Below are 26,785 nucleotides of genomic sequence, written 5' to 3'. Positions count from 1 at the left end.
TTCAACCATGCTTCAAAAGAATTAATAAAAAAAAAAAACTCATGAAACAGGCCTGGACAAAAATGATGGTACCCCTAGAAAAGACTGAAAATAATGTGACCAAAGGGACATGTTAATCCAAGGTGTGTCCACTAATTAGCATCACAGGTCTCTACAATCTTGTAATCAGTCAGTGGACCTATATATAGGGCTCCAGGTAGTCACTGTGTTGTTTGGTGACATGGTGTGTACCACACTCAACATGGACCAGAGGAAGCGAAGGAAAGAGTTGTCTCAGGAGATTAGAAAGAAAATTATAGACAAGCATGTCAAAGGTAAAGGCTATAAGACCATCTCGAAGCAGCTTGATGTTCCTGTGACTACAGTTGCACATATTATTCAGAAATTTAAGATCCATGGGACTGTAGCCAACCTCTCCAGGAGGAAAATTGATGACAAATCAAAGAGACGGATATTTCGAATGGTAACAAAAGAGCCCAGAAAAACTTCTAAAGAAATCCAAGGTGAACTTCAAGCTCAAGGAACATCAGTGTCAGATCGCACCATCCGTCGTTGTTTGAGCCAAAGTGGACTTCATGGGAGACGACCAAGGAGGACACCATTGTTGAAAACAAGTCATAAAAAAGCCAGACTGGAATTTGCCAAACTACATGTGGACAAGCCACAAAGATTCTGGGAGAATGTCCTATGGACAGATGAGACAAAAATTGAACTTTTTGCCAAGGCACATCAGCTCTATGTTCACAGACGGAAAAATGAAGCATATCAAGAAAAGAACACTGTCCCTTCTGTGAAACATGGAGGAGGCTCTGTTATGTTCTGGGGCTGCTTTGCTGCATCTGGCACAGGGTGTCTTGAATCTGTGCAGGGTACAATGAAATCTCAAGACTATCAAGGGATTCTAGAGAGAAATGTGCTGGCCAGTGTCAGAAAGCTTGGTCTCAGTCGCAGGTCATGGGTCTTGCAACAGGACAATGACCCAAAACACACAGCTAAAAACACCCAAGAATGGCTACGAGGAAAACATTGGACTATTCTAAAGTGGCCTTCTATGAGCCCTGACCTCAATCCTATTGAGCATCTTTGGAAAGAGCTGAAACATGCCGTCTGGAAAAGGCACCCTTCAAACCTGAGACAACTGGAGCAGTTTGCTCATGAGGAGTGGGCCAAAATACCTGCTGAGAAGTGCAGAAGTCTCATTGACAGTTACAGGAATTGTTTGATTGCAGTGATTGCCTCAAAAGGTTGTGCAACAAAATATTAAGTTAGGGGTACCATCATTTTTGTCCAGGCCTGTTTCATGAGTTTTTTTTTTTTATTAATTCTGTTGAAGCATGGTTAAAAATCAATGTCTGACTTTTATTAGTTAAATTTCATAGAATTTTTATTTATTATTACTTTTGTCAGATTAAAGTTATTTCTGTGACCATTGTGAGTTTTTCTTTCATTGACTGAAGGGTACCAACAATTTTGTCCACGTGTGTATATACATATTTACACTCATTGCTGATTATACAGAAATGATAACAAATGATTAATAACAGTTCATCCTAACAGTCACAAAGCTATGATGATTCCAGCATGGGTTAGTATCTGCCTCAATCTTAACCATAATCTTAACCTTAACACTGAACCAAGCCATGGTTAAGACTGAGGCAGATACTAACCCATGCTGGAATCATCATAGCTTAGTGAGTAAGTGATCTTAGTGAGTAATCTAGTGTAGGGTTACAGTGTGTACTTCCATCCATCCATTTTCCAAACCGCTTATCCTACTGGGTCGCGGGGGTTCCGGAGCCTATCCCAGAAGCAATGGGCACGAGGCAGGGAACAACCCAGGATGGGGGGCCAGCCCATCGCAGGGCACACTCACACACCAGTCACTCTCACACACACACCTACGGGCAATTTAGCAACTCCAATTAGCCTCAGCATGTTTTTGGACTGTGGGGGGAAACCGGAGTACCCGGAGGAAACCCCATGACAACATAGGGAGAACATGCAAACTCCACCCACATGTGACCCAGGCGGAGACTCGAACCCGGGTCCCAGAGGTGTGAGGCAACAGTGCTAACCACTGCACCACCATGCCGCCCCTGAAACAGATTTCCACACATTAAATTGTAAATGGAACACAAATATCTTGTTCTCACTTTCCCAGCAATCCCTCTCATATATCTGCAGTGCAATATTAACCACTAGAGGTCACTGAAATACCATGACACTTCTATATTGATTAATTCTATGAAATTCATCTTAAAGTAGGGTAGACTGTTTATGAACTGAACTTTGCCACTTACTGCTACATTGCAATCTTACTTTTCACATATACCATCTCTGAAACATTTATACAGGTGAGATTGAAGCCATGTTAATGTGTAGTTGTGTTAATTTTGCGAAATTCTCTTATACTTTATATTCTGATCTTATTTTCATTGTGGTTATCAATGTCAACATTATTGATTATTGATGATTGTTGATTATTTGTCAGTCTGTATACACTTATATATGTATTTTGTTATATTATCATGCACTAGTGATCGTAAAATGATTTTTATTTTTTCAGTGCAATTTCATCTTCTGAAAAGTGCTATCTACCACAGATTAAGCAAAAGGGCTTTTGGAAATGCATACTGTAGTTATGTGGTAAGCATAATTTTTATTTATTCTACAACAAATTATTAAAAAAATTTTGCCCACCAGCTCCATTTCAACTACTGCTTAGAACAAGCAGCACTCGTCATATTTAGTCAATATGCTACGGTGCTCTTATATGTTTTATTAATATAATTATAATTATAATTAAGATGACGTTGGGCATCCCTAACAGTCGGTTACCAACCCAACGACTGCAGCTCAGCAAAACTACAACCGTTTGCAAATTCTGACTAGGGGCCTGGTCATCGACAGACCCAGGATATTTTGCCAGAACATTTGTAATCTGTAGTTCGGCATCACATATGACTTACACATTAATGGAATGTGCTGTATGTTTTATGTGTCGGTAAATATGCTCGTGGATTGGGGAGGGGGGGGCGATTCTTCTAGGTATTTTTGTGCATGAAAAAACGCTACCTGGATTACATCTGCTGGTCACATGAACAACTTCTAATGGATGTAACTCGGTAATTTTTTTGTCCGATTCCCACAAACCATGCATTATTTTGAAGGTTTTAAAAAGGAGAATCTAAAAATAATAATAACTACATGTATAATTTTAACCACAAAAATATTTGTTGATGCATTATGGGAAAATTATGAGAGTTAAGGCCTGTTAAACTTGGCTTAAAAACTAAAATAAACAAACAAACACAGATTTCAAAGTAGCTTTTCTTGAAAATGGTTCAGTGAATGTTAAGCAAATTGTGTATTTTAATAGCTTGGGACCTTGCCTTTTAGAGGATATAAGGCTTGTTCATACACTATGGGAAAATTCTGAGATGTGTCCTGTCAAACTTGGCTCATATAAGCAAATTCACGTAGAACCATAGTTTTCAAAGTGCAATTACTAGAAAATGGTACAATTGACTAAATTTTGTCTGGAAATTGCCCAGGCCTCTCAGATAGTATATCGCTTGTTTTGTGTATTATGGCAAAACAATAACTTAATTTTATTTTATTGCATCCTGCACTTCATAGATATATGACAGTAAATCTTGCGCCATTTTCTATGCGTGATCGCTTAGAGTATTATTTGCCATTTGATATCGTAATGTTACGTTAAGCGCGCGTGATTTGACCGTAGTCGTTAAGATGTAACTACTTGTATGCATAAATTAGGATATATAACAACAACTGCACTGTAACCCTGAAATGAGAATTGCCGCAGTATTAAATATTCATGAACTAAGGTGCGGCCACCATTACCTGTGCGACTGTATAAAATGCTCCTACTTTCATTTCCGCGTTTGTCTGTAAAACTGCAGCTTTCGAGGGTCGTTCGGAAAAGGTGAGCTTGTTAAAGAAATTGACTTATACACCGTATAAACTGTAGGTTAGTAAACCCCATAACTCGGTCATATAATTTAGTCATTCTGTAATTTTTTTCTAATTTTTTAAGCTCTATTGTGGAACTGTCATTGATGTTTTCTAATCATTTTATATCCAAGGAACTTATGTAGATGAGTAGAAGGATTTCAAAATCTGTATTAATAAGGGCAGTTATTCTAGCAATTGTATAATAATATTGTTAAATTCCAAATGTACTTATATTTTACCTTTAACCTCCGTTATCCGTGTGACTATGTAAAATGCTTTTGAACTTTTACATTCACAACTGTCTGTAAAAACTGTGGCGGTCGAAAATGTTTGGAGAAACCGAGTTTTTTATACAAATATTTGTATATTTCAGTAGCGTGTAAAATGTAAGAAATTCAATATAACTCGTTCATTTAGTGGTTTTGTGTCCAGCTGATCCATGTTTTGTTGAAACGTATTTGGCTGGAATTGGTTTTTACGTTTGTTCACCGACCGCGACATTCCTGGGGAATTCATAACGATGAGTAGAAAGATTTTAACATCTGTATTAAATTGCTATAAAGAGTTAATATATTTTCTTTGTAAAGTAGGAAAACTGACGTTGCAATTACATCCATTACCCCGGAGCCCTGTTATAATTCACGCAAATCAGTTTATTTTAAAAGATCAGATACAAAATAGAAGAATCTATTTGACTGTAGTTTTACTTTTAAGCGATGTAATTGTTTTATGTTTATATTAGGCTATAGCACAGCATTTTAAGTCAACAACTGTACGGTAACCCTAAAATGACAATCGCTGCAATATTAAATATTCATGAACAGTTGTGTGGCCACCATTAATTGTTCGACTGTATAAAATGCTTTGAACCCCTTTCATTTTCGCAGTTGTCTGTAAAACTAGTTTTCGGGGATCATTTTGAAAAGGTGAATTTCTTAAACAAATAGACCTATATACCCTGCAAACTGTAGCTAGTAACCCTCATATTTCGTATTCTTTTTTTTAATTTATTTTTGAGGCGTTTTTTTTGGCGGAACTGTTTGATTCCGTTGTTGAATCACGTTATACCCATGGAACTCATTTAGAAGGATTTCGAAATCTTTAATAAGACCTTATTACAGTAATTATACAACTAGTAAATCCCAAACGTACTTAAATTTTACGTTTTACTTCCGTGATCCGTGTGGTTATATAAAATGCTTTTTAAATTCTTTCACTTTCATAATCGTCTATAAAAATGGAGGCGGTCGAAGGTAGTTTGGACAAAGTGAGTTTGTCCAACAAATATATGTAAGCTACATCTCAATAGTGTGCAAAATGTAACACACCCCAATAACTGGTTAATTTATTGGTTTTGTGAGAAGTCCTACTAAACAAAGTTTTTTGACACGCATTTAGCTGGAACAGTTTCCAGCAATTTAAAGATCCGGGGCTATAGGTGAAGTTTACCTGGGGTTGATTTTTTCAAGGAACATTGGCATCGGGGCGGAAATATTCGGCTTGGGGTTCATGGGGAACTCATGTACAGTAAATGTGCAGACGAATTTCAGCATCCGTATTCATATAATAACTTATAGGTCCTATTCTAGAAATGAGTTAACTATTAAATATCAACCATATTTATATTTTTCTTTGTAAATAAGCAAAACTGACGTCGTGGAACTCCATTACCCCAGAGCGCATTTATAATGAACACAAATCAGTTTATTTTAATATACAATATATAAAAACAGAAGAGTCCGTTTGACCTGCCTTTTACTCTAAGCCAACTCCAAAGACACTGTAAAAGATACTGCGTGTTGTAACCACTGTAATCTGTGTGACTATCAGAAAGACATCTTCATTCCTACAGTCACTTTCATAATAGCCTGTAAAACTGCAGCTTTCCCGGTCGGTTGGGAAAAAGGAGTTTAACAACATATTTCTTGAACAGTGTGGGTCATGGAGCCACGCTGTTTATTAATGAGACTGAGAATTCTAGTCTCGACCACAAGGTGGCGTTGACCCGTGTCAGTCGTACTCACAACGCACTCATACTGCCCACTGTGCACGTTGATGCACATACTCCCAACCAGGGACGGATTATGTGTTGTGTGGGCCCCTGGGCAAAACGTTTGTGAGCACCCCCCCCCCACCACCACCACCAGCCCCACCACCAGAACCACCACAATTCAAGGGCCCTTGGCAGCCAAACGCCCTCTCTATAGGGTCAGGGGCCCTTGTAGGGGGAGGATTAAAGAATGTAAGCCCTCTAAAATAGACAAACGAAAATACATTGTTGATAAGCGTTGCAAATTGTTTTGGGCTAGGGGCCCCACAGGCCCCCTGCACCCCAAGGGATTACGCTGGCCCAGTCCGTAATCCATCCCTGCTCCCAACACGTACGGTGGACACACACACACACACACACACACACACACCCCGATTAATATTTAACACTATACTTGACATTACAATGCATGTGACCATGGAGAACTATTTACTAGGCTAGCATCAGTCCAACCTGCTGCGCTGCCTGCCGGTACCTCAGCGCTACACTGCACTCCATCTCTGGGGTTAACTGTCCCAGAACCCCCACAAAGTCCCTGAAACGCAGGGTTCTCTGCAATTTTGTCTAGCTCACGAGGCGGTGAAGTTGGGGCGAATGCTGCATACCCCCCTTGAAGCTGTGTGTACAACTGGGAAGCCTCTGGGGAGTCATTCACTGTTAAAACCTCCATCACCTTCCAGAAAAGGCCTTGGAGGGTGAAGAACGTCCCAGCCAGAGACTTAGCGGCAGGCAGCTGAGCCTCCAGCTTCCTCTAGGGGGCGGCGACAGCAATACGAACTCCGGGGATACTCCAGATCAGAGGTGGCTTCAGATGATCACTCCGACTAAGCTATGGTGATGACGTCATTCGCAAACACCACCGGATTCAGAATCGGTAGCAAGGCAGGCAGCAGAGATAGAAACAGCCCCAAGGAACATCTCCAGTATCTTTTCCTGTCCTTTGCCCCTCCACTTTCCCCCCCTTTCTGGCAAAGCCTGGGAAATCGCTGGCAAATCCGCCCAAGGATCACATGCTAAGCCACAATCTGAGGCTACTTGCCTCAGTTTCGCTTTGGCTGCCCTACCTCTCAGCCACCGCAGGTTGTCGCTCACCTCTTGTATTAGGTGAGAGTCTTCAGATGGGGATATCTCTTCCAACATGTTCCTAGTCCGGAAAATGAGGGGGTCGTCCTTTATTTTGGGCCGATTGAGCCAGTATGGAGCCTCATCAACCAGATCGAGGTATCGCTCCTCGATCCGAGCAGGTCTTTTTGGGGAAGTTTGTCATTCTGTTACATCCGGGTGCACGAGCAGGGAATCAGGTTCGGGAACCGAGAATCCAAAAACGGGATTGTGTTGTAGGAACGACACGGGACACACTTCAGTACACTTCAATATCAGACCTGGGAAACAAACTCAGATGCGGACTAATATATACAGGACTCAATGGAAATAACATGAAACAGCTGGTCGCAATCGGGATTGCACACATGGTTAATGAGGGGGAGTGACACACAAGAGAATCGTACGATCAGGTCATGACACAGAGATTAGCAATAATAAGCAATCACTCACTGCACACATTCAGTGCTAAATGATAAGCAACCACACTGACACGGGTGCCACGTATTTGCGCTTCACTAAGCAGAGCAATCGTGGTTTATTGAGTGTGTGTGTGTCCAGGAGAGAACTTGCTGGTTAACATTGTGAAATTGTAAAATATTTTTTTGACCATCTGTTTCAACTTCGCACCGTCAAACTTATTTTGTTTCTGATAGGTGTTACAGGATATTCAGTCCCCCATGTTCTCTCGAGTGCTGATTAGAAATCATGACGTTATCCGCTACTTTATATTTAGACGGTTTCTAACTAGACCCAGTTATCGCGAGTACTTGCTTGCTAGGACAGAATCACACTTTTTATTTTTGTCCTGAAATGGATTGTAACAGGCACCCTACGAGCAACACCACTAAATATACAAAACGGAATTACAAGGTGGTCAGATGCCAAACTGAAAGGTAACTTACGGCAGGGGAGTTATACAAACTAAGAACATGTGAGGATCGGACAGGGTATGCACAAGATATGGGCAAACATACACACCACGATCGAGAAGGCAACTATAGCCATAAAAACAACAGCAACAACACAAGGGCTCTTTACAATTACACAGATGCAGGGTTATACATGAGCGCTTGCGAGACATGCTGGGATTTGCAGATCTCACCAAAGTACATGCTATGCTTGACAATAATTGTGATATTGTTTAATCTAATTATAACTTCATTGTAGCAACTTACTTCTTACATTTGCCAACTACTGCTGACAACAAAGTCTTTGTGAGCATTCTGACATAATCCAGTTCTATTAAAACATTGTGATGCATGGTTTTCTATGTTACACAGATACATAAATCGGTTTTACATACATCAAAAATATCTTTTTTGCATGTATTTGAAGAGGGAACATTATTATCTAAAACCTAAAACATTGGTTCCCCCTGATAAAACAGACACACAACGACTCAGGACCTCAATACAAAAAAAACGTAGTTTATTCACATGTCATTTATTTATCTGAATGTCTTTCTGCCATCTCACATACTTCTCTGACCAAATAAGAGGGGGAAACATTTCCTGAAATGCAGGATATTTGGTGCCCCTTCCTAAAACAGGGCTATCGGGTACCATGCATTGACCATGAGACACACGCATTTCAAACAGTTCTCACGCTGAGAAGTAAGGAATAACCCCCCACCACGGCGTCCCGTTATATAGGATTAATGGACGAGGCGCAGCCAATCGGAGTGGAGTTTTCCACCGAGTTCATAGCTGAGTTAATAGCCACCTACCAGCCAATCAGAAAATAGCATCTGTTTTTTCGGGGTAAATTCCAAAATAAGTTACACATGATCGCGGCAAGAACATTATTACATAGATGCGCACATGGAGTGCAGACAAGGTGGGAGTGGAAGAGCAGGATCCGATGTTCTGACGGGTTGTGCTCCCTTGTCGAAACGTGCTACCATAACGCACACCGGCGGTTGCGTGGTTCGACCAAACAGCGGTAAAAATAAAATTTTCCAATACAATGTGGAAAGTTGTTCTTTATTGTGCAGTACAGTTTGTATTATTGAAGCAGTCACATTTTCATTACATGAAATAATATTTCATAATAAAGACTAACCAGAATCACAGTGGTATTATGAAATACAATTTAACGATTATGGGTAGGATGTATCTATTAACCCTTCATGTTCACAGAGGCCCCAGCAGGAATCATCTGGTCTGGATCAGCATAAAAATGGGAAAGAAGAGAGGAAAAAGAAGAGCTGCTTCTGAAATGCGCCCCCCTGTGGGGTGTAACAGAAAGAGCCCTGAGAGGTAACAGTGTTACAGCCCACTAGCATGCATGTCTCTCTGGGTCTATAGTCAGGCCATAACATAAAAGTAAACTGGGCTCCTAGCTAGGGCTGGTCAGTGGGCAGCACTTTAATATGTGTAGCTTAATAAAAAGACCTCGTCATCTTCTGTCTTCACCGTCTTCTTCCACAATCAGCCAGTTCTTTTATACTAGAGGCGAGCAACAGACCATCCCTCCTATACAAAATGGCCACATAACAAAACTAAACAAACAAACAAAAACATATATAAACACATAAAAAGGAACATCAGTCAAGTCTAGTTGTGGAGGTTTTTAACAGTGATGGTAAAAGTTTATAATATAATATAATATCTAAATTTTATATGAGACAATTTCCTTAACAGCTGACTGTAAATAAGTCTGTTTACATCAAGATCCTCACAGCATATCAAAGTACATGAAGGCAGAGCAAAAGGCTAAACAGCAGTGTGATGCCGTCCCCATTGTATGAATTATATTTATACCATGAGGGTTTGTTTCCTCTCGCTGCCCACAGTGTCCCGATGGAGAGAGCAGACTCCCCTGTACCCAGCTGTGTTTCCATGAAGAGTGACTGGTCAATGGGAGAACCAGTCAGCTTCAGAGAGGGACCTTTTCCTACAGATCAAAGGTAAATATGCATTTAAACCAACACTGTTAATGACATTCAGACTCTCAGTCAAATGGCACAGAGACACATACAAGCTATGAGGAAATAACATATTTATAATGAATGCACCAATTTTTACCTTTAACAGATTCCATCACCTTGAGAATTTAAACAAAAGTTTTGTCTGTATTTTATATAAATAACATCTGAGGTAAATGGATGAGGATTACTGTAAAACCTGACTTTCTGCGAGCTGGAATCAGAAGTTATTTAATCGCAAAGTGGATTTTAAATTTCAGTCCTCAGCACAGAGCTGGAAAAAACCTGGTTTGCCTGTTTCCCCCTGCATGTCCATTAAAGAATGACTCAGCAGTAGATTGTCGTCTTGTGAGACGGATGCTTCTGTGTTAACAAATAATTTCACTCTCATAAATTCATTAGATTATACTCAGACTAAGGCTTCAGTTTAACATGTTTAATCGAACTGTGTGGCTTAAACAATAAACTACTATCATTTGACAAAAAAAAGTGAAAGACTATTGGTTCCTTTGCCAAAGGTGACGTTTAAATACTTGCTGATTCAGATCATAATTAATGTGACACTGCAGTGGTTCTCATCCCCCGAGTATAAAATAAGATGATTTGTTGATCCCAGGGTTAAATTCTCTTGCGTTCAGCAGCAAAGTGCACAGATACAAACATACAATGTAAAACAAAGACAACATGCAAAGACAGCAGATATAGTGCAAGTGAGTAAACATTTATAGAAGTAAACAAAATTTCTGTAGCTTAACAAGTTTAAGAATTACACAGTGCATAATGAAAAAATCCTGAAAATACAATATAATTCAATAAATAAATCTAGATTAAAAAATTTTAAATAGTTAAAAATGGGACGTTAAGGCTGGCTGTGGGGGCTGCACATTGACAGCAGGCATTGTGGTGTCTAACGGCAGCAGGCAGGAAAGATCCCCAGTAGCGCTTCTTAGCTCACGGTGGGGGAATGAGCCGGTGGCTGAAGGTGCCCCAAGATAGCGCCCCCTGGAGCCTCGGCTGGGTTATGGACCGGGCCAGTGGGGCCAGTGCCCTGGGGCCTCAGGATATTAGTGGCTGTGAGTGGCAGCATTTATAGTTCAAGCCATGAAATGCGCCCCCCTGTGGGGTGTAAGAGAAAGAGCGCTGAGAGGTAACAGTGTTACAGCCCACTAGCATGCATGTCTCTCTGGGTCTATAGTCAGACCATAACATAAAAGTAAACTGGGCTCCTAACTAGGGCTGGTCAGTGGGCAGCACTTTAATATGTGTAGCTTAATAAAAAGACCTCGCCATCTTCTGTCTTCACCATCTTCTTCCACAATCAGCCAGTTCTTTTATACTAGAGGCGAGCAACAGACCATCCCTCCTATACAAAATGGCCACATAACAAAACTAAACAAACAAAGAAAAACATATATAAACAGGTAAAAAGGAACATCAATCAAGTTGTTGTGATCGTGGATTGCGGGTAAGGCGCACGGATAGGCAGGCAGGCAAGGATCAGGCAAACAGGCAGGATACAGGGCAGAACTAGGGGTTTATTCGGGGAACGAAACACGAACATCGACTAACATCAATGACAGACGAGAAACTGAGGTAAGACACAAACTGAAATAGACAGGACAGAGCAAAATAACTAGACAGCTGCGACAGGGAAGCACACGTGGATAATCAGGGGGGCGTGGCACACGCGAGTAGCGTACGAGCTGGGCGTGACACAAGTCTAGTTGTAGAGGTTTTTAACAGTGATGCTAAAAGTTTCATGTATCTAAATTTTAGATGAGTTAATTTCCTTAAAAGCTGACTGTAAATAAGTCTGTTTACATCAAGATCTTCACAGCATATCAAAGTACATGAAGGCAGAGCAGAAGGCTAAACAGCAGTATGATGTCGTCCCCATTGTATGAATTATATTTATACCATGAGGGTTTGTTTCCTCTTGCTGTCCACAGTGTCCTGATGGAGAGAGCAGACTCCCCTGTACCCAGCTGTGTTTCCCTGAAGAGTGACGGGTCAATGGGCCCCCCACTCAACTTCAGAGCGGGACCTTTTCCTACAGATCAAAGGTAAATGTGCATTTAGACAAACACTGTTAATGACATTCAGACTCTCAGTCAAATGGCACAGAGACACATACAAGCTATGAGGAAATAACATATTTATAATGAATGCACCAATTTTTACCTTTAACAGATTCCATCACCTTGAGAATTTAAACAAAAGTTTTGGAATAGGAAGACTATTGGTTTCTTTGCCAAAGGTGACGTTTAAATTCTTGCTGATTCAGATCATAATTAATGTGACACTGTATTGGTTCTCATCTCCTGAGTATAAAATAAGATGATTTGTTGATCCCAGGGTTAAATTATCTCAGGCTGTCTGCCCTGCATGCGCAGCTGGGCCAGTTATGCGGCTGCAGATAAGAGGTCAGGCGTGTTCCTCTGCCAGACTCTGCCCCGCCAGGCCCTGTCAGCTCTCAGGCTGCCTGCCCTGCATGCACAGCTGGGCCAGTTTTGCAGCTGCAGATAAGAGGTCAGGTGTGTTCCACTGCCAGACTCTGCTCCGCCAGGTCAGGAGGAAGTCTAACTGCCCCCCCATCCTTTGTTCCTCCCCGATGTGCCTCTAGCTGCCCAGATCAGCCCCTGGCAGAGTTACAGCCTGTGTTATAGCTCGTCACAGTGTGTATGACTTCTCTGTGCTGTATGTGCTGATCTCTCTATAGCACCGGCAGATACTGTGTTTGTCTTGGGTTGCGCCTGTGGTAATGGACACCGGGGGGCGCTATAGCACCGGCAGATACTGTGTTTGTCTTGGGTTGCGCCTGTGGTAACGGACACCGGGGGGCGCTATAGCACCGGCAGACACTGTATTTGTCTTGGGTTGCGCCTGTGCGTATGGACACCGGGGGGCGCTATAGCACCGGCAGATACTGTTTTTGCCTTGGGTTGCGCCTGTGGTAATGGACACCGGGGGGCGCTATAGCACCGGCAGATACTGTGTTTGTCTTGGGTTGTGCCTGTGGTAACGGACACCGGAGGGCGCTATAGCACCGGCAGATACTGTTTTTGCCTTGGGTTGCGCCTGTGGTAACGGACACCGGGGGGCGCTATAGCACCGGCAGATACTGTGTTTGCCTTGGGTTGCGCCTGTGGTAATGGACACCGGGGGGCGCTGGGCCCCGACAGCTGGGTGGTGTAAGCTGAGAGGCCTGCCTCCGCTCATACTGCTCGCTCCCCTTCTCACCCACTCTCACGCTTCCCCCTGTCCCCGGTCAGCACATCCCCATCACATCCTAATGGGATAAGAACGTTCTGAAGGTCTGAGGCAGCATCACCTGCACTTGAGTTCATGGACAACTGTGTGTATGTTTTCCCTCATGTCTTAAAATGGAGGAGAGAGGGATATAGGGCTCTCGAAGGAACAAACAGGCACGCTTAGGTTCATTCAAAAACACTTTAATACAAGTGATACAAGATAACCTCGCATTAAAATCAATATCAATTAAAAACAATGCAAGACAACCTTATACCACCAGAGATATAGAATAGTATAAATCATACGAATATATATATATATAGGAAGCAACAATAAAAATAAGTAAGGCGAACTATTATCACAAGCGGTGATAATTAATCCCCCTTAATCAATCGGACGCACAAGCAGCTGCTAAACTATTTACACTCGGACGTGCCCTCATCACCCACCTTCACACACGGACTATGGAGCCCTTTTCAGTCCTGGCAGGAGACCAACACGTGAGTTCCGAGAAATGCCGGGCGATGCGCGCTCTATCCCACGGCTGAGCTCCGGTCAGTACTGAGTTTTCCCCGTCCTTTATACTAAATTAGGTGCTACCTGTGGGCAGGGGGCGAGCTGGCCAGACTCACCCCTTCCCCCCAGGGCAAGGTGTTATCCAATTCCCCCTTTTGTCCGAGTGTTGCTGCTTGTGATAATAAAATACAATAGGCGTCCTGGCGCCGGGTGTCTGCGCAACGCCTCCCCGTCCCCCCTACCGACAACATAGGGTGCTAGATAACGACCCCCCTCTGTCTCCGAAAACCAAGATAAGCATTCTGCATGCCGATCTAATGGCTCAGATAAGCATCCTGGTTTCTTTTATGAGCCAAAGTTCTTTATGGCAGGACAGGGTTTGCGGGAGATCGGCAAAGAATAACATGTTCAATGACATTCTGGGTGAATCATGGACGATTGATCTTCAGGACGATCAGTCTCCACACGATCAGAATTACTCCACAATTACGACCTCCCAGAATATTACAGTAAAAGGATTAATTCCATATACGTGGGTGACGTAATCGTCCGTGAATTCATTCTAATACACCTCACTGCTGCTGGCTGACAGACAAACGATGATCCCTGAAGCGGTTAGTATTCTGTAATACAGTAGGACATTCCAGAGGGAGTGGTGCACGCTGATGACATCATGCACATTATGTCCACTGGGATGGAGAACAGGTGCAGGACGATGACACGTTTAATGTTTCGTCATATTTAGGCAGCAGTATCGCCCCAGCTAGTGGGGGCCTGGGGACCAGCTGGTACAGAAATGGGGCAGGGATGAGGGCATAATGTGCATGATGTCTGACGCTCCCTGCTCACCCGCGAGTCCCAGGCCGACGCCGGCCGTGGGCCAGTCATTCACAGAGCAGGCAGCTTCATTGATATGCAAAGCAGAGCCTTATCGAGGGGTGGGGTAGCGGGGGGGGGATTCACTGTTTGCCGGTTGCATAGGAAGCTGTGTGATCACTCTGGGGGGGGGGAGGTAGCCCTGTAGGTGCTGAAGGACAAATTCAGCCCATTAGCCCTGCAGGTGCTGAATTTAACCAACAAGCTATTATGCCAGTTTCTTCACTGAGGATTGTGAATCAAATGCTGGTATTTAGCTAATCAAGTGAATCACTGTAAATGTCACTGGGTACAAAGGGCTGCATAGAAAACTGTCCTTCCTGCCTGCTGTGTCTCTGTGCTGGAGCCTGATGTCACTGGTTCTCTTCTGCTGTCATGAGAGAATCAGGAAGCCGCCCCAGTGAATAAAGCTTAACATGGCAGATACATCTTTCCAAACTACAACCCCAATTCCAAAAATGGTGGGACGTTCTGCAAATTGTAAATAAAAACAGAATGCAGTGATATGGAAATCTCATAAACCTATATTTTATTCATAACAGAACACAGAAAACAGAGAAAATGTCTAAACTGAGAAAATGCATCATTTTAAGGAGAAAATAAGGTCATTTTGAATGTCACAGCAACAACATGTATCAAAAAAGTCAGGACAAGGCCATGTTTACCACTGTGCGGCATCTTCTCTTCTTTTAACAACAGTCTGTAAATGTCTGGGCACTGAGGAGATCAGTTGTTTGAGTTTTGGGAGAGGAATGTTGTCCCATTCTTGTCTGATACAGGATTCTAGTTGCTCAACTGTCCTAGATCTTCTGTGTCATATTTTTCGTTTTATGATGCACCAAATGTTCTCAATGGCTGAAAGATCTGGACCGCTGGCAGGCCAGTTCAGTACCCGGACCCTTCTTCTACGAATCCATCATGTTGTAATTGATGCAGTGTGTGGTTTGGCATTGTCATGTTGGAAAATGCAAGGTCTTCACTGAAAGAGACGTCGTCTGGATGGGAGCATCTGTTGCTCTAGAACCTGGATATACCTTTCAGCATTGATGGTGCCTTTCCAGATATGCAGGCTGCCCCTGCCATATGTACTAATGCACCCCCACACCATCAGAGATGCTGGCTTTTGAACTGAGTGCTGATAACACGCTGGGTGGTCCTTCTCCTCTTTAGTCCGGATGACATGGTGTCCCTCGTTTACAAAAAGAATCTCAAATTTAGATTCGACTGACCACAGAACAGTTTTCCACTCAGCCACAGTCCATTTTAAATGAGCTTTGGCCCAGAGACGACGTCGGTGATTCTGGATGATCTTCATATACGGCTTCTTCTTTGGATGATAGAGTTTTAACTGGCATCTGTGCATGGCAGCGTGAATTGTGTTCACTGACAATGTTTGTGGGAAATATTCCTGAGCCTATTTAGTGATTCCATTACAGAATCATGCCTGTTTGTGATGCAGTGCTGCCTAAGGGCCAAAATATCACAGGCATCCAGTCTGGTTTTTCACAGAGATTTCTCCGGATTCTCAGAATCATTTGATTACATTATGTGCTGTAGACGATGAAATATTCAACCTCTTTGCAATTTTATACTGAAGAATTTCTATCTGAAATTGCTCCACTATTTGCCTGTACAGTATTAGGGGCATTGTGACCCTCTGCCCATCTTTACTTCAGAGAGACACTGCAATTCTAACATGCTCTTTTTATACCCAGTCATGTTACTCACCTGTTGCCAACTGACCTAATCATTTGCAAATTGTTCCTCTAGCTGTTGCGTTTTTGTACCACTAACTTTTCCAGCCTCCTATTGCCCTGATCCCAACTCTTTTGAGACATGTTGCTGTCATGAAATTCAAAATCAGCCAATATTTTTCATGAAATACTTCTATACTTTGTCATGAATAAAATACAGGTTTATGAGATTTCCATATCATTGCATTCTGTTCTTATTTACAATTTGCACAATGTCCCAACTTTTTGGAATTGGTGTTGTATTATATCACAATGTTATTCTTTATCTGCAGTAACAGCAATTTTAATGGGGAACTTTTCAGTCTTTCTGTTACATTTGTGTAGATGAATTGAGGTCTTTATGTTTCTGCCTAATTCACAGAGACCAAATTGAAGAATGCAGTTCAGATCTACATGATAAATCGGGTTTATCATCCATATTGAAGGTTTGTATTTATTGCTGATATATATTTTCTTGGCTGTTATATGAATTAGCTTAAATTTTATGCAACTGTATAATAAGAAATTCATCATATTAAGGGAAATATGTTTTAAACTATGATTCACAAGTGAAACTCGGAAAATATTTGATGTAAGTAGCAATAATTAACTCTGACTGTTTATTTTAGTCACTAGAGGAAAAAGCCATGAAGTTCCTAAAGGACGAGCTGAAGACGTTTGTGAGGCACCTAGATCAGAATTACCCAGAATGCTCTGAGCCTCAGCTGGAGGAGGACAATGACCTAGACTGTGATGGTCAGATGCAGAAGACCAGTGTTAGAGAGGTAGCTCTGAAGATCACACTGTACATCCTGAGGACCATGAAGCAAAATGATCTTGCTGACATGCTGGAGAAGAGTAAGAGCTTTATAACATTATGTACATGTACAATATTGTGCAAAAGTCTTAGGCAGTCAGAGAAAAGGATGTTTAAATGGTCTTGATGTTGGTGAAGAACTACTATAATATGTATGTTAAAGTGTGTTTGCCATTTCAGAACCTCTCCCAAAATCACCCTAATATTTGCAGAAATCGTGCAGTTTATCCACGTATTTTTTTACTTGAGCACTAACACACCTCATGTGGCTGATCAGTATCTCTTTGAGTTTTAAAACTAATTTAATTAATGAATTAAGTGAGCAGGGGTGGCATGATGGTGCAGTGGTTAGCACTGTTGCCTCACACCTCTGAGACCCGGGTTCGAGTCTCCTCCTGGGTCACATGTGTGTGGAGTTTGCATGTTCTCCCCATGTCATTGTGGGGTTTCCTCCGGGTACTCCGGTTTCCCCCCACAGTCCACAAACATGCTGAGGCTAATTGGACTTGCTAAATTGCCCATAGGAATGCATGTGAGAGTGAATGATGGGTGAGTGTGCCCTGCGATGGGCTGGCCCCCCATCCTGGGTTGTTCCCTGCCTCGTGCCCAATGCTTCCGGGATAGGCTCCGGAGCCCCCGCGACCCAGTAGGATAAGCAGTTTGGCAAATGGATGGATGGATGGATGGATAGATGGAATTAAGTGAGCTGGTGGTGAAATTTACCAAATTTAACTGGCTGTGGTGCCCCTGAGGAGAGGTTTGGGAAATGAAAAGGGGTTTTGTGTTTTTTTTGGTTCTGAGCAGATATACACTTACTACCCAGATAAATGGCTTTAAACATTTCTTTTGGCTGCCTAAGGCTGATTCACGGTCCTGTATGCAGTGTTCCAGTAAAATACGCATGATAAAACTTTCAGTTTCGCAGTCACAGGGAAATATCTGGATATGTATGTGTGAAAAAGTGTGTTTTTGGAAAATATTCTTCCTCTCATACTGGTCAGGTTCACGGTGAGAATTAGTGCATTTTCCTCTCATTTCTTTTCAGGACAGCTCATGCTGCAGGAATTCAAACGTAAACTTAAGAATCAATTTGAGTGTGTATTTGAAGGGAAAGCTAAGGAAGGACAGCCAACACTTCTCAGTGAGATTTACACAGAACTCTACATAACTGAAGGTGGGACTGGAGCAGTGAATGATGAACATGAAGTGAGACAGATTGAAACAGCATCCAAGAAAAGGCGAACAGAAGATACTACAGTCAAGTGCAATGATATATTTAAACCCTTATGTGGGCGTGAGACACCTATTAGAACTGTACTCACTAAAGGCATAGCAGGTATCGGGAAAACAGTCTCTGTGCAGAAATTTATTCTCGACTGGGCAGAAGGAAAAGCAAACCAGGATGTTCACTTCATATTTGCTCTTCCTTTCCGGGACCTGAATTTGATTAAGGGTGAATACAGTCTGATTGAACTGCTTCATCACTTTGTCCCAGAACTGAAATCATTTCAATCCACTGAGCTGTTTAGGTACAAAGTCTTGTTCATCTTTGATGGTCTGGATGAGTGTCGCCTTCTTCTCGATTTTCAGAACAGTGAGAGCTGGTTTGATGTAACAAAGAAAATGTCACTGGATGTGCTGTTGACTAACCTCATTAAAGGGAATCTACTCCCATCCGCTCTCCTCTGGATAACCTCCCGGCCAGCAGCAGCCAATCAGATACCTGCTAAGTCTGTCCACCAGGTGACAGAGATACGAGGGTTCAGTGATGCCCAGAAGGAGGAGTATTTCAAGAAGAGATTTAATGATCAGAGCCTGGCCAGCAGGATAATCACACATGTGAAATCATCAAGGAGCCTCTTCATCATGTGCCACATTCCTGTGTTCTGCTGGATTTCAGCCACTGTGCTTAAGAGGTTTTTTAGTGAGACTGACAGGGGAGAAATTCCAAAGACTCTGACTGAAATGTACACACACTTCCTGATCTTTCAGACAAGTTTAAAAAATGACAAGTATATGAAAAACCATGAAACTAAGGTCAAGGAATACAGCAAGCAATTCCTTTTAAAACTTGGTAAACTGGCTTTTGACAACCTTGAGAAAGGCAATCTCATATTTTATGAGCATGATCTGACAGAGAATGGCATTGATGTCGCTGAAGCTTCAGTTTACTCTGGAGTGTGCACAGAAGTCTTTAAAGAGGAGTGTGGGTTGTACCAGGAGAAGGTGTACTGCTTTGTGCATCTGAGCATCCAGGAGTATCTCGCTGCTTTATATGTGTTTCTGTCAAACTCATCAGCTGACCTGCTGAAGACTGCAGTGGATCAGGCATTAAAGAGCAAGAATGGATTCTTGGACCTCTACCTCCGCTTCCTCCTGGGCCTCTCAACAGACTCCAGTAAGACTCTGTTACAAAGGCTACTGGGGCCGACAAGAATCAGGTCACATACCATTAAGGAAACAGCCCAATACATCAAGGAGAAAATAAAGGAGAATTTATCTCCAGAAAGGACCATCAACCTGTTCCACTGTCTGACTGAACTGGGTGACAATTCTCTAGTAGAAGAAGTACAAAGATACCTGAATTCAGGAAACATTTCAGCAGATGACCTCTCACCTGCACAGTACTCAGCTCTGGCCTTTGTGATGCTGATGTCAGATGAGGAGCTGGATGTGTTTGACCTGAAGAAATACATCAGATCAGATGAAGAGCACTGCAGGCTGCTGCCTGTGGTCAAGAACTCCAGGACGGCTCTGTAAGTGACGTGGGGATGGGAAATCATGTCTGGTCTGGCTGTTATACATGAATATTGCTTTACATGTATAATACATATGTGACCCTCCAGCAGAAAACTGTACACTTGGGTCAAAAATTAGAAATTAGGATCATGGTATCAAACGAAAGAGCACAAAAATTCTTCAAAAAATATCTAAAAATACGGTCATGTGACTTCTGTGTGGTTTTGTGCCTTGAGGGTCACATAATTATATATTTCTCCTCATGGATTAATAAGTGGGTTTCATTTTGATAATCACAGCTATAGCTGTTTGTATAGCAGTAGCTAATCTTGACCACAGCCTTTATAATGACTGAAGGTAGTGATGTCACTTTTTGTTTGTTACTACGTTTCCATTCCCATCCAGTCTGCCTTCTGATCACAGCACAGCATCCTAACCTGCTATAGAAACAGTGAGGCTCTTTATCCACAGGGTGTATAAGTGGTATGTGAGTGTTATTGTCAGCAGGCGTGTTCATGTGATGGAGCCCAGAGCTGGGAGCTTCCGTATGACTGCTGTCTCTGGCTGCTCACTGGCGCCCTCTGCTGGCCTCAGCTGCACCTGGCTGAGGATGTAACGACACATCTAGTCCAGCAGAAATAGATAAACATCCATACATACATTTTCCAAATTCTTGGGGGGTCCGGAGCCTATCCCAGAAGCAATGGGCACGAGGCAGGGAACAACCCAGGATGGGGGGCCAGCCCATCGCAGGGCACACTCACACACCATTCACTCACACATGCATTCCTACGGGAAAATTAGGAACTTAGGAACTTTTAGGAAAAAATTTAAATTGCACATCTGGGAACAACATATTTTGGTTGGTGTGGCTTATCCCAATTATCTGCTCTCCAGAATTGATAATATGGACATTAATTCAGTCTTTTACTGCAGAACAGTAGAGGACAAAGAAGTGCTAACGGACCACAAAGATCAGATAAGGGCCACAGAGGAATGTGGAAAAGGGGGGGTTGTTAAACAAAGAAAGAAAGAACCTCTGATAGTTAGGAGCCACACTAAGATACCTGGTTACATTATTTAAGTTTCAAGATTCCTCTGGGATAATCATGAGAGCATGTATGCAGGGGTAGCTAAACACTAAGACTGTCTGAGGACTCACAAACATAACCTGTCTGGGTATCGAGACTAGTAGTCATGAGTAAATCAATATATAGGGAATACAAAGGCCAAACTTAAAAGAAACTTTCTTTAGGGTGTTGGGTGAATGTGTGGTATGTAAGGCAGGATGTATGGGTAGGGGATTGGGTGCCAAGTTGAGGGGCCCCTATCCTTGAGGACCACTCTGCTGTCCGTAGGTCCCTAAATCTTTGGGCCATAAAAGATGGAATGCTGGCCTCCCTTGTTATCTGTGTGCATCTGTGTGTGTGTGTGTGGGTGGGCGGGGTACCTCTCATACCAGACTAGGCCTTGTCTCAGGCAGCCTGGAATCTCAGCCCTGTCGTATGTGCGTCTGCACCATATTTGACTTTAGTGATCTTGGAAGATTCATTGTTCACGTGGACAAACTGATAATGATCAGTTAAATAGGAGCCAAACCAAGAGAGGGCTGTCTCCTTAATGCCAACCACAGATTCTAGCCGCTCCAAGAGGATATTATGGTCCACAGTATCGATGCTGCACTTAAGTCTAGTAATACCAACACAGACATACAGCCACTGTCAGAAGCCATAAGAAAATCATTCACTACTTTGCCTGAAGCTGTTTCTGTGCTGTGGTTTGGTCTAAAGCCAGACTGATATAATTCATCAGCATTATTTTTCTGTAGGAAAGCAGACAGCTGGTGAGCAACAGCTTTTCCAGGATCTTTGAAATGAGCGGAAGATTGGAGACTGATTTATACTTTCCTAAATCACTAGGTTCAAGATTTGGTTTCTTTAGAACAGGTCTAATAACAGCTACTTTAAAAGGTTTTGGATCATATCCAGGCCTAAGAGACTAATCTAACACATTTAACAGGGTGGTGCTAATCAGTGGTCGAATCTCCTTCGGGAATTTTGTAGGAATTGGGTCTATGAGGATAGTAGAGGTTTGCAGGAGGAAACTAAGCTCAGAAGTTCTGATTGTTTTATAAGAAGGAAAGATTCAAAGGTCACATTATCAGTACGCATAGGACTAGCAGGAGGCTGGCAGCTGTATGTAGCTACAGACGTGCACTGGATGGTCTGTCTAATCTTTATTTTACCATTACAAATGTAATAAAGTCATTACTCATAAAAGCTTGTGAGACTTGTGAGTTTAATGTTGAAGAATCCTGTGTTAACCTAGACAGAGATTCAAATAGGAATTTAGGATTTTTTTTTTCTCTTCCATGAGTCTGGAGAGGTACACAGACCTCGCAGTCTGTACTTAGAGAGGCTCCTTCCAGGTAGATCTGAAAACTTCTAGTTCAGTTGAGCCCCATTTGCGCTCTAGCTTGCATGAAGCCTGTTTAAGTTACGCGTATGATCAGAGCACCAGGGGGCAGGTTTCTTATCTCTATGCTTTATCTTCTTAAGTGGAGCTACAAGATCTAGGTGCTGCGAAGCGATTTCTTCATGTGCACAGGTACCCATTCAGGTTCATTTTCACACGGGGCTTCAGATGTAAGGCTGAAGGACTGTGAAAGTTGGTTGAGAAACACTGTTGTAGTTAATGAGGCAATGGAAGGTCTGATACTGTACTTTGGGCCTGGAGCCGAAGGGAGGCTATACTGTATATCAAACGTTAACAAGTAATGATGTGAAAGCAGAGGATTCTGAGGTATAATAGATATGTGTTCCACCAGGACACCATGGCTAAGAATCAAATCCAGGGTGTGGTTACAGGCATGAGTAGCCTGACTACATTCTGACAAACACCTACAGAGTCTAGGATAGCGGAAAACGTTGTTGTTAAAGGATCACTGTCATTCTTCATGTGGATATTAATTTCATGGCTTTGTCAACAGTGACCACCAGGATTGTTGAAAAATCTGCAAACTCCAGGGACCAGGCGGTATATACACAATAAGAATGGTGATTGGAGGTTAGGGACCAGATGGTCTATACACAATAAGAATGGTGATTGTAGGCTAGGGACCAGGCGGTCTATACACAATAACAATGGTGGTTTGAGGTTAGGGACCAGATGGTCTATACACAATAAAAATGGTGATTGTAGGTTAGGGACCAGCCGGTCTATACACAATAACAATGGTGATTGTAGGTTAGGGACTGGCTGGTCTATACACAATAAGAATGGTGATTGGAGGTTAGGGACCAGCCAGACTATAGACAATAACAATGGTGATTGGAGGTTAGGGACCAGGCAGTCTATACACAATAACAATGGTGATTGAAGGTTAGGGACCAGGTGGTCTATAAACAATAACAATGGTGATTGGAGGTTAGGGACCAGCCAGACTATAGACAATAACAATGGTGATTGGAGGTTAGGGACCAGGCAGTCTATACACAATAACAATGGTGATTGAAGGTTAGGGACCAGGTGGTCTATAAACAATAACAATGGTGATTGGAGGTGAAGAACTACAAAGAGATGATCCCGCAAGACTAAGAAGAAGAATTTCAAATGTGCTAAAGCTATAAGCACTTTAGTCAGACACTCCTAGGTCAGACTGAAATATTGCAGCAGCACATTTGCACCGGAAATGATAGATGAGAGAGAGAGAGAGAGAGAGAGAGAGAGAGAGAGAGTTGGGAAGCTCAAAATTCTTACCAGAAAGCTGCACTTGAATAGCAAAAGATAGAAGTTGGTGATCTGACAATACTGAACTTACAAGAATGGCAAACGTATGGTTACTGCAAGGGACAATGCTTGTGAAATTCTGTGCAATGTTTCTTTTTAACTGCTTCAGAATCTTAGGCTAGAAAGCTGAACTGAAAGCAAATCATGAATCCTTCTGTTATCTTGCTTTGTATGTAGCCTAAGACAAATGCTTATTGTAATGCTTTGTATTTTACTAATGTGTAGGATGTGTATATGTCTGTGTCTTAAAGTGTTTTCTGTTTCAGGCTGAACAGCTGTGATCTCATAGATAAACACTGTGAAGTGCTGTCTTCAGCTCTAAGATCAAACTCTTCCCCCCTGAGAGAGCTGGACCTGAGTGACAATAACCTGAAGGATTCAGGAATGAAGCTGCTCTCTGCTGCACTGGGGGATTTACACTGTAAACTGGAGATATTGAGGTCAGTATTACTGGGTATTTCACGCTGCAGACTGGGGATACTGAGGTCATTATTACAGGGAATTCCACAATGTAAACTGTGGATACTCAAGTCAGTATTGCAGGGTATTTCACACTATACGGAGGAGATACTGAGGTCTGTTTTACTGGGAATTCCACACTATGAGGAGGAGATACTGAGGTCAATATTACTGGGTATTCCACACTGTAAACTGGGGATACTGAGGTCAGTAGTACTGGGTATTCCACACTGTACGCTGGAGATACTGAGGTCAGTAGTACTGGGTACTCCACACTGTACGCTGGAGATACTGAGGTCAGTATTACTGGGTATTCCACACTGTACGCTGGAGATACTGAGGTCAGTATTACTCAGTATTCCACACTGTAAACTGGAGATACTGAGGTCAATATTATTGGGTATTCCACATTATAAAGAGGAGATAGTGAGCAATTAGCTAAGGGAAAGGGAGGAGGGGTCCTGCCTTGTCTTAGACACTAAACTGTAATTCTTGAATTATTTATTTGATCAGTCACATTTATTTAATAATTGTAATGGTGAGGTGATATTATTTATTGAGGAGTTTCTGTCTCTCTCTCTCTCTGCAGGCTGTCAGGCTGTAGAGTCACAGAAGAAGGCTGTTCTTCCCTGGCTTCAGCTCTGAAGTTAAACCCCTCACACCTGAGAGAGCTGGATCTGAGCTACAATCACTCAGGAGACTCAGGAGTGAAGCTGCTCTCTGCTCTACTGGAGGATCCCAGCTGTAAACTGGAGAAGCTGCAGTGAGTACAGAATATGCATTTTACACAAAAGTAACTGGACAGCAAGAAAACCCACAATGCCTTTCAGCAGTTACATAATACATAACAAACACAAACAGCTTCTGTTTTCTTCTCCTACTTCCTTATATCCCACAATCTTATCAGCCCTCGATCCATCCATCCATCCATTTTCCAAACTGCTTATCCTATTGGGTCGCGGGGGGTCTGGAGCCTATCCCGGAAGCAATGGGCATGAGGCAGGGAACAACCCAGGATGGGGGGCCAGCCCATCGCAGGGCACACTCACACACCAGTCACTCACACATGCACACCTATGGGCAATTCAGCGACTCCAATTAGCCTTAGCACGTTTTTGGACTGTGGGGGGAAACCGGAGTACCCGGAGGAAACCCCACGACGACATGGGGAGAACATGCAAACTCCACACACATGTGACCACGGAGACTCGAACCCGGGTCCCAGAGGTGTGAGGCAACAGTGCTAACCACTGCACCACCATGCCGCCCCTAGCCCTCGATCCATGATAGAAATAATTATGCAGTGAAGCAGGAAACATTCATTCAACCATATACTGTAATCCATGCAAACCATTTGTGTTGTTTAGCAAAGTTAACAGCACTGTTACAAACATGCTGACTTTAATGTGTTATGGACAAATAAATAATGGACACAAAACAGAATCAGGATGATTGTTAAAGTGATTTTTAGTAATTTAATTGTTTTCTGAAAATCCATTATGTCATGGCCCCTATTCTCCTCATTTGAATACAGTGCTGCAGTATAAAAAGTGGATTTAAAAGTGTTTAATTTTTTTAAGGATGGGCTGGTGTGAACTCACAGAGAAATGCTGTGAGGCACTGGCTTCAGCTCTCAGATCAAACTCCTCACCTCTGAGAGAGCTGGATCTGAGTGACAATGACCTGCAGGACTCAGGAGTGAAGCTGCTCTCTGCTGGACTGGGGGATTTGCACTGTAAACTGGAGATACTGAGGTCAGTCTTACTGGGTATTCCAACCTGTAAACTGGGGGTCCTGAGGTCAGTATTACTGGGTATTTCACACTGTACGCTGGAGATACTAAGGTAGAACATAACTAATGATTTCAAAATAAAGCAGGAGTCTGTGGGTTGACTTAAAAAATAACATTAGACTCGCTACAGTAAGTGGAATGTCGAAAGGAAGATTGCATTGGAGGCTAAGGATGACATTAAAAGTTTCTTCCAATACTTTAACTCCAAAAGAGCTCTAAAAGCTGAACTCACTCATCTGCAGGATAGTAAGGGCCATATAATTGAAAATGAAATTGATATAGTAAATGAGTTTAATGATTATTTTACACGGGTGTTCACAGTAGAGGACATGATTAACTTACCACCATTTAGTACAAATACAGTGTCGTATATAAACAATATACATTCCCTCCACAATTATCCGCACCCCTTGTAAATATTTGTAAAAAGGGTTACCCCTTGTACAATGGGGTGCCATTAATTGCGGAGGGCGCTGTGTTTATAACTGAGGCTGCTGTGGTACAAAGCCTGGTTAAGCTCAAAATAATATAACGCCCATATTCAAAAAAGGGGATAGATGTAATCCAGCAAACTATAGGCCAATTACTTTAACTTGCATAATTGTAAAAGTAATGGAAGCTATAATCCAAGTGAAAATGGTATATTACCTGGATACTATCAGAATCACGGGTTATCGGACGGGTAAGGCGAAAAGGCAGGTGGGCAGGAAGAATCAGGCAAGGATGAGGCAGGCAGAAGAAGGGGAAAACTGAG

The 26,785-nt window shown here is 42.4% G+C and overlaps 1 protein-coding gene across 1 annotated transcript in view; it reads left to right on the top strand.

Moving 5' to 3' along the window:
- Window positions 1–3,931: 3,931 nt before the first annotated feature.
- Window positions 3,932–26,785, top strand: part of LOC125721930 (protein NLRC5-like) — a gene marked incomplete at its 3' end in the record, with an annotated part of 510,329 nt that continues 487,475 nt past the window's right edge. Inside the window, exons 1-11 of the mRNA XM_048998139.1 lie at window positions 3,932–3,949; window positions 6,709–6,829; window positions 9,271–9,390; window positions 9,927–10,040; window positions 12,008–12,121; window positions 16,818–16,881; window positions 17,065–17,293; window positions 18,298–20,008; window positions 24,047–24,220; window positions 24,829–25,002; window positions 25,820–25,993. Of these exons, the coding sequence (XP_048854096.1) occupies window positions 9,311–9,390; window positions 9,927–10,040; window positions 12,008–12,121; window positions 16,818–16,881; window positions 17,065–17,293; window positions 18,298–20,008; window positions 24,047–24,220; window positions 24,829–25,002; window positions 25,820–25,993 (2,834 nt within the window). The remainder of the gene's footprint in view (window positions 3,950–6,708; window positions 6,830–9,270; window positions 9,391–9,926; window positions 10,041–12,007; window positions 12,122–16,817; window positions 16,882–17,064; window positions 17,294–18,297; window positions 20,009–24,046; window positions 24,221–24,828; window positions 25,003–25,819; window positions 25,994–26,785) is intronic.

This window comes from Brienomyrus brachyistius, unplaced genomic scaffold (genome assembly GCF_023856365.1).
Source record: "Brienomyrus brachyistius isolate T26 unplaced genomic scaffold, BBRACH_0.4 scaffold36, whole genome shotgun sequence".
Lineage (NCBI taxonomy): Eukaryota > Metazoa > Chordata > Actinopteri > Osteoglossiformes > Mormyridae > Brienomyrus > Brienomyrus brachyistius.
Note: the sequence above shows the minus strand (reverse complement) of the source record. Positions and strands in the feature narration are given on the sequence as shown.